This window comes from Pteropus alecto, unplaced genomic scaffold (genome assembly GCF_000325575.1).
Source record: "Pteropus alecto unplaced genomic scaffold, ASM32557v1 scaffold44, whole genome shotgun sequence".
Lineage (NCBI taxonomy): Eukaryota > Metazoa > Chordata > Mammalia > Chiroptera > Pteropodidae > Pteropus > Pteropus alecto.
In genome coordinates, this window is record NW_006436812.1 from 3,446,667 (window position 1) to 3,454,284 (window position 7,618).

General features: G+C 59.6%; 1 protein-coding gene across 1 annotated transcript; it reads left to right on the plus strand.

The window, feature by feature from the left end:
* Positions 1-5,695, plus strand: UBALD1 (UBA like domain containing 1). The gene is made up of 3 exons (XM_006913860.3): positions 1-855; positions 4,262-4,324; positions 4,627-5,695. The coding sequence occupies exons 1-3, from the start codon at positions 736-738 to the stop codon at positions 4,978-4,980; spliced, it is 537 nt and encodes a 178-aa protein (XP_006913922.1). The 5' UTR covers positions 1-735; the 3' UTR covers positions 4,981-5,695.
* Positions 5,696-7,618: the final 1,923 nt, after the last annotated feature.

The window sequence follows — 7,618 nt, forward strand, 5'->3', positions numbered from 1 at the left end:
GAGATTTCCGTCAAAGCGCACGAGATTTTGCGTGGGAAAGTGGGAGCACAGCGGGGTGGGAACCCCGAAGCACTAGAAGCTGGTGGCCTTGCCTACCTGTATCAGCGCCGACCCTAATCCTTGGACCTAGGCTGGGAAGGGACCTGTTTCCCAAGTGTCCCTTGGGAACATTGAGGAGACTCGGAAGGCTTCCTGGAGGCGGTGACTTGAAGCAGAGCCCTAAAAGACAGATTCATTCATTCACTGACTATATATAGGTGCCTACATTGTGCAGGACGTTTGGGGACTTGAGGCCTAGTACTGCCGATTTGTGCCAAAATTGCTAGCCCCCTCACCCGTGAGTCTCAACACAGAGGAATGCCAACCATATCGGGGTCCGGGGTCTTGACAAAGATCCCTGTGGCCTACGCCTGCTGACCCCCATTAGTGCCAGGGCAGGGGCGTGGATGCCCAGCTGTCATCACGGTCCGCCTCTGCACAGAGTAGGTGCCCGGCCCGCGACAGCGCGGCCCGCAGCCCCCTCTGGAGCGCGGGCGGGAGCGGCGCGGACTACATCTCCCAGCATGCCCCCCGCGGCCCCGGAGCGAGGCGAGGCTCGGTGAGTCAGAGCCGCACAGTAAATATTTGTATTAGTCGGAGCCGGCTCGCTAATGGTGGACGCGTGAAGCGGAGGAGCGCGTGGCGGCGGGAGGACGGAGCGGGCAGCGCGGCGGCGGCGGCGGCGGTGGCGGCGCCATGTCCGTGAACATGGACGAGCTTAAGCACCAGGTCATGATCAACCAGTTCGTGCTGACGGCGGGCTGCGCGGCCGACCAGGCGAAGCAGCTGCTGCAGGCGGCCCACTGGCAGTTCGAGGTGTGCGGCCACCGGGGAAGCGGGGGTGGGGGCCGCTCCCGCGTGGCTGCGCGTGCCACGGAGCGTGTGCGGTGTGGACACGTGCGGGTGCGCGCTCCGTCTTGGCTGGGCCGGGGCCGGGCCCGCGCACTGGACTGGGTGTCCAGCGGTCGCGCGCCCGGGGCCGGGTTCCAGCGCGTACACGCGGCGTGCGGGTCGGGCCCAGCGGCGCGACCGCGTCTACGCGGCCCCCGGAAACACCTCCCGCGCGGGGTGAGCGGGAGGGGTGGTCTGCCCCCACTGGGGACCCGAATCCCCGCCCGAAGTCCCTGGGCGGTGGGGATGTCGGGGCTCACACTTCTGTTTGGGCAGCGGCCAGGGCGGGGCAGCTTCGCGGCCCGGACGGTCAGGCGGCGGGCCGGAAAGAGGACACCCGGGCCTGGGCATAGCTGGATAAGCCCTGCCCCCGCCCCCCCCCCCATCCACCGGAGCGGCGGAGTAGGGGCAGGAGAGCCTTGGGGTCCAGGGACAGAGCCGCCCCGCATGTGTGGATCTGCAGGTGTGCCGGGCAGTCCCGCGGCGCGCGTGTCCACGTACATGTGCGTTTGTATTTACGCACGTGCCAAGCAGCATGTGGGCATGTTGGCGTGTGTAAACACGCAGTCCACCTGGGGTTTGGGTGCCGGGTGTGTGCTTCGTGTACATACATGTCGCTGTTTGGCTAATGGTACCCACGCGTGTACACCCGAGTGTACTGTGATGTGTTGGGGCCCGCCTCTGTTCTGGCAGGGGAATCTACCTGCAAGTTGCAGACCTGGTGTACAGTTCAGGAGCTTTCAATCAGCTGGGCAGGAGGTAGAGTTGCCTCAGTCTGGCCCCCATCCCCCAGGCCTCCCTGACCCATAGAGCACCGGTCCCCACTGCATGTGCTGCCAAGAAGTCACCTAGCCTTCCCTAACTCAGCCGCCCCAGGGTGTTATCTAGGGATAAGGCCAGAGGCCCTTGAGCTCCATTCCTCACAAGTGTTAGGTCACAGACCCAGCTGGTTGTAGTGCCCATCGGGGACCCGAGAGCCTGGTTTCCAGATGGGGAGTCAGGCCAGGGAAAGTGTTTGGGCTTGCAAGAGGGACCAAGAGCCAAGGGAGCTTTCTGCGGGTTGGAAGGGATCAGAATTCCCACCTAAAGCCTAGGACAGTGTGGGGAGGCAGTGGTCTATTCACCCAAAGGATCTTTGCCCACTTACTTCTTACCAGAGATCTGGTGATACTGTGTGGAGATGGGAGGGTGCTCTCTGGGCAGGTCAGGTCCCTTTCCTTCCCTGGCCTCAGTTTCCTCTTTACCTTGGGGGTGTGAGTGGATCTCTAAGGAGTGAATGCCCCTCCTACCCCCAGGGCTGGCAGCCCCACCCTTCAGGAAGCTCCCTAATCAGCCCATTTGTCTCTGGGGCTAGATGTGGCTAAACTTGCAAAACCACATTCATGGCAGTTTGCTTGAGTCCCACATCTGCGTACAAGGCTCCCTCCCTGCCTGAGGCTGGGCAGGCAGGTGTCTGGTGGGCAGGCACTCTCAGCCCAGCCCACAGAGACTGGCACCAGCTGGGCGGTCACTCAGGCAGTGTGGGTTGGTGTCTCTAGATGACAGGAATTGAAAATGTAGCTTTGAGGATTGAAATACCTGGGGAAAGACTGATCCCAGCAGGGACAGGAGCAACTTGCAGACTGGGGCGACTGATGGCCCCCAGGGGTAAGAGCCCTGTGCCCCAGGCTTGCTGAGTCTCAGTCTCCTCATCTGTAAAATGGGGATATGGATACTAGAGAGGTTCACTTAAGGTGAAAATGGGTCATGAACCCCCAAAACTTAGATCTCTGTGTGGGAGTAAATAAGGGGTTTCTTATGGCTAACCTTTCTCTGCCCTCCACTCTCCTACCCCCACCTAGCAGCACACTGGCTGAGGGCTGACCTACCCAGCTGAAGGCCTCTTTTTGGGTCATATTCTCTGATTCAGGTGTTAATGGGGACAGAGGCTGAAGGGGGAGGGGGACCGCTGTCTGCTTTAATGGGTGGGGCAGATGGTTCTCCCTGGAGTCCTCACAGTCAGTGGCGTTTGGAGCTGCTCTTGGTACAGGAATGGTTTGGGTGTATCCCTGGGCCTCCGGGGGTAAAGGGATCACAAGGTGCTTAAAGACCAGCGGCCCCTCATCTCCCATACCCCTGTTTGGGGACATCGGGTTAGGGTGTCTTCAGCAGCAAATTCTCAGAATAATTCATTTGATTTTACTTTAAGAAAATTATAAAACCCCTGAGAAGCTCTGGAAGCTAGGCTGGTTTTCTGAGTATGTTGGGGCGGGGATTAGGCAGTGCAGGGCTGTGGGGGGCCAGCCTGAGGGGTTGGTGATGGTGGGCAGAGTGGCAGGGGCTGCTTGGAGCTGGGCCTGGGACTTGGCAGGGCCGGGCGGACCCTTAACACACTTCATGGGTTCCCTCACCCAGCACTTGCGCAAGAGCAGCCAGTTCCCTTATTTTCATTGACGCCCTCCTACAGGGCCTGAGCCAGGACACACCAAGTGCCAGTGCATCCCTGGGGGCTCCCAGAGGCTGTCCTGGAGCGCCCCCTACCCCCCACCTATTCCCTTGCCCCAGTCCCCCAAGGCCTCCAGATGAGCTGGTCTGACCCAGGCCAGCTCTCGTCCCAGTTCCTCATAGTTCTGGGTGCAGAACTCACCTCTACCATTCTCCTGCTCCTCCACCTTGAGAACATTCCGCAGGAGGCTCAGGTGAGCGGGGCAGTGAGTGCAAGACCCAGACCATCCTACTTCATTTCCGTTCTCTCAGCTGGAACATGGCTTTTAGGAGGTCACTACTGCGAATGGGGGCGACCTAGAAGCCACCTAGTTCAGTTCCTTTATGGTGTAGATAGAGAAACTGAGGCCCAGACCAGGGCAGAGTCCCTTGGTTAGCCAAGAAGAGGGGCAGGTGAGTCACAGACTTGACATGTGGGAGCCTTTACCATCCCCTGGCTCCAAGATGGCGAAACTGAGGCTCAGAGAAGAGTAGGGACTTAGCACCTATGGCGTTGGTGATGGGCTAAGGTCTGCTGGAGGCCTTTCCCTGTGAGACTGGCTAGGGTGCTTACCTGTCCCCCAGGTCTCAGTGATGACATCAGATATGTGCGAACTGGAGGCACCTGGTGTCTAGGTGGCAGGCAGTGCCGTAGTGGTCTTCATCACCCACCAGACCTGCCTGGGGGTCCAGGGTGCCTCCTGGGGCAATGGTGAGGGTTGAGTGGTGACAGGCATGCTGCCTCATCTCACCTCTCCCACTCGATAGCCAGGCCCAGGCTGTACCAAGTCTCAGAGAGCCTGGGAAGGGGGCGCCTGGCAGGGTCAGACAGGGTGCTGAGAGTAAGCTTGGGCTTTTCTTCCTGCAGACGGCCCTCAGCGCCTTTTTCCAGGAGACTAACATTCCCTACAGCCACCACCACCACCAGATGGTAAGTGTCCTCTTCAGCCTCGGGCAGCTGTGCAGGGGTCTCCCGTTCAAGCTGTGGTGGCTCTCGGCCATGGAGGGGCTGCTGGGATGGTACCTCCTTGGAGCCATCAGCCCTTCTCAGCCTCCACCTTTCCTCAAGGAGCCCCTGGCTGGTAGACTGTGGGAGGGGCTGGGTGCACCCAAGGGAGGGGCACGAAAGCTTCCAACAGAGGCTGGGCAGTTTCCCCAACTAGGAGCCGGTGGGAGGCTGGGGTCCTCCCAGAAAGGGTGCTTACCTTACCCCCTCTGCTCTCCCCTCCACAGATGTGCACTCCTGCCAACACCCCTGCCACGCCCCCTAACTTCCCTGATGCCCTCACCATGTTCTCTCGTCTCAAGGCCTCCGAGAGCTTCCACAGTGGTGGCAGTGGCAGCCCGATGGCCGCAACGGCCACGTCGCCCCCACCACACTTCCCCCACGCCGCCACCAGCAGCTTTGCAGCACCCAGTTGGCCGACGGTGGCCTCACCTCCTGGGGGGCCACAGCACCACCAGCTGCAGCAGCCACCCCTGTGGACTCCGGCACCCCCTTCCCCGGCGTCAGACTGGCCACCCCTGGCCCCCCAACAGGCTGCCTCAGAACCAAGGGCCCACCCTACCATGGAGGCCGAGAGATAAGGGAGGCCCCTCCCCCCTCCCGGAGGCCAGGACCCCGTGGGGTGGGGGAGAGGACATCTCCACGGGCCCCCTTCACCCTCCTCTGTCTGCACCCCATTCCCTGGAACCCTGGAGGGGAGAGCCAGGACCCCCGTGCCAGCACATAGGCTGTCGGTGCACACACAGAAGCGCAGGCACGCGGCACCCAACTTGCATGGATTTGGTTCAGAGTTGTCTGGGTGCTGGTGGACAGAACTTCAGAGACCAAGCAACTTCCCCAGAGGACTCACCGCACCCCAGGGGGCTGCGGAGACTTGGCTGGCTCCTGCCTTGGAGCTCTGGGGCCAGCAGGCCTAGATCCCCACCCTTGGGAATGCAAAGCCTTCTCCGCATGTGTGCGTGTATCTGTGTCTGTGTATTTATACGTATGTCACTCTTCAAGAAACAATCTAGTTTATGGGGAAGCTAGACTTTGCATGTTAGAGTGAGCCCCCCCATACCCTTGCCCGCCACCCCTCTCCCCAGGGCCCACCCCTCCCCTCACCTCAGCAGCCAGCCTTGCTGTTCCCTGCAGAGAAAAGAATTGTGGGAAACTCCAGGACTCTTCCCACCTATCCCCCAGCGCCTGCCTGCTGGGGTTGTCTGCATGCCTCCCCCAGAGCCCAGGGGTACCCTATACCCATTTCCTTTCCCCCTTTTAACTAAGGAGAAGAAAGAGTTCCAAACCACCACCAGGCTCTGTGGTCTTGCCTCGTATCCTAAGCTTTGCTGCCAGCTGGCTCCATGTGGAGGGGGAGGGTGCCGACAGAGCCCGGAACATAGGGCTATATCCCCCAGTCCTGCCTGGCTCCAAACTGCTCCTGTCTGTCGCTGTCTTTTCAACCACAACATGCTCTGGAATCTTCCTGCCCACCCGAGGCTTTTCCCATGAAGTTAGCTTCTGGCCTGTGTTCCCAGAATCCCAGCCTCTGTCTGCCTACCCTTCCCCCTGCCTGGCTGGACGCATCCCGACCTCCAGAGCTAACAACTGCCTTCCGGTCTGCCTGGGTTTCACATAAGGACCTTTCTTCCTGTCCCAGTCCCCAGTGGCTGGCTACAGGCTGGACCCTGCAAGCCCAACCTCCAGCAAATGTGCTGGGTGGGACAGGGCCCTCCCCTGGGAAAGCACAGACCACAATTCCTATAGTCAGAAGGCTTGAATGCAGAACCAGTGGGGGCTGGTGAAGGATAGGACTAGGCCAGGGCAGAGTCCAACTGGTGCTCAAACCATTAGTCACTAAGGAGACAGGCTACCCAGAGGCAACAGGCAGTGGATCCAAGCTGCCGCTGAGCTGGGCTGGGGCAGGCACCCACTCTAGCCCCAAGGGAGAAGCCGGAGGCCCCACACTGCCCTTGGCTGCCCATGCTGGGGGGGGAAGGGTTCCCTGGGGCAGCTTTGGGAGAAGACAGCCTCAGCCTTACACCCCTTGTGACAAGCCAGGACCTGGGAATGACTGAGACCAGGGCCTCTGCAGTTCCTTGCCAGTAGAGAGCACCCAGGACCCAGCCCTACCTCAGTTGGCACTTTAAGCCCTCTGTGGATGGCAACTGGGTTGGAGAATTTCTTCTATTTTGGAAGGTCTCCTGCCTGACACATCTTGGCACTCACCAACAGTCTGCCCTTGCTCCCAGGAATGGAGCTTTACTTTATGACAAGGATGCTACGGCCCAGCTTTGTCTCCACCCTACTGAAACCTGGACAGGCTCTTGATGAAGCCCATGATAACTTTACTCTCTGGTTGTCACTGAAGACTGCCCACTGGGCCCCTGCTTAAGCTGTTGGTTACATCCTAGAAGTGTATCCTCACCTTGAAACCCACCTTCCAAAGGCCTCTTGGAGTCCAGGGAGGTCATGGCTCTGCTGGGGGGTACATGTGAGGAGGTGAGGAAGGGACATCTCAGGCTTCCTGAATCTTCACTGCTGCTCCATTATTTTAGATGGAAGAAAATTCTCAGGAAACTGGCACCCCCCCCCCCCAAGAGCAAAGCAAGTGTTCTGGGTTATTAGCCATGCGGAGTGAGTGTGCCTGAGATCCCCCAGCGAGCTGGTTACTAGGTGGCTGTTTTGGAACCACAGGAGATGGTGCACTGTCTAGAATTTGCATTCCTAGAGGCAATGGGGACTCAACCCCGGGCAGGTCCGTGGGTGGCCTGTACAGGCATTATATACCCTCACTGCTCAAAGTGTGGTCCCCAGACCAGCAGCATCACCCAGAGCTTGTTAGAGATGGGACCTCAGGCCCCAGTTTGAGGAATGTCCCTTTTAAGTGCTGATCTGTTGGAGGTAAGGCCCATTTCTTTTTCTGGGGCCCTGTAGGCTGGGCCTGGAGGTCCAAGGGGGCCATATTAGGCTGGAAGGGACTTGAGGCTCCTGTAGGTACAGTTTTCCCAACCTGGGCAATGAACACGGGCCAGATCACTGCCATGCAAAATCCTGTGCACTGGGGGATGTTGGCCAGCATCCCAGCCTCTACCCACTAGATGCCAGTAGCTCCCACAGTTGTGACAACCAAAAATGTCCAGACGTGGCAAAATGTCCCTGGGTGCAAAATAACCCCCCACTCCCAGGAAGAGCCCCTGGTCAAGACCATGGTCCCATAGCTGGCTGCACAGTATAGCT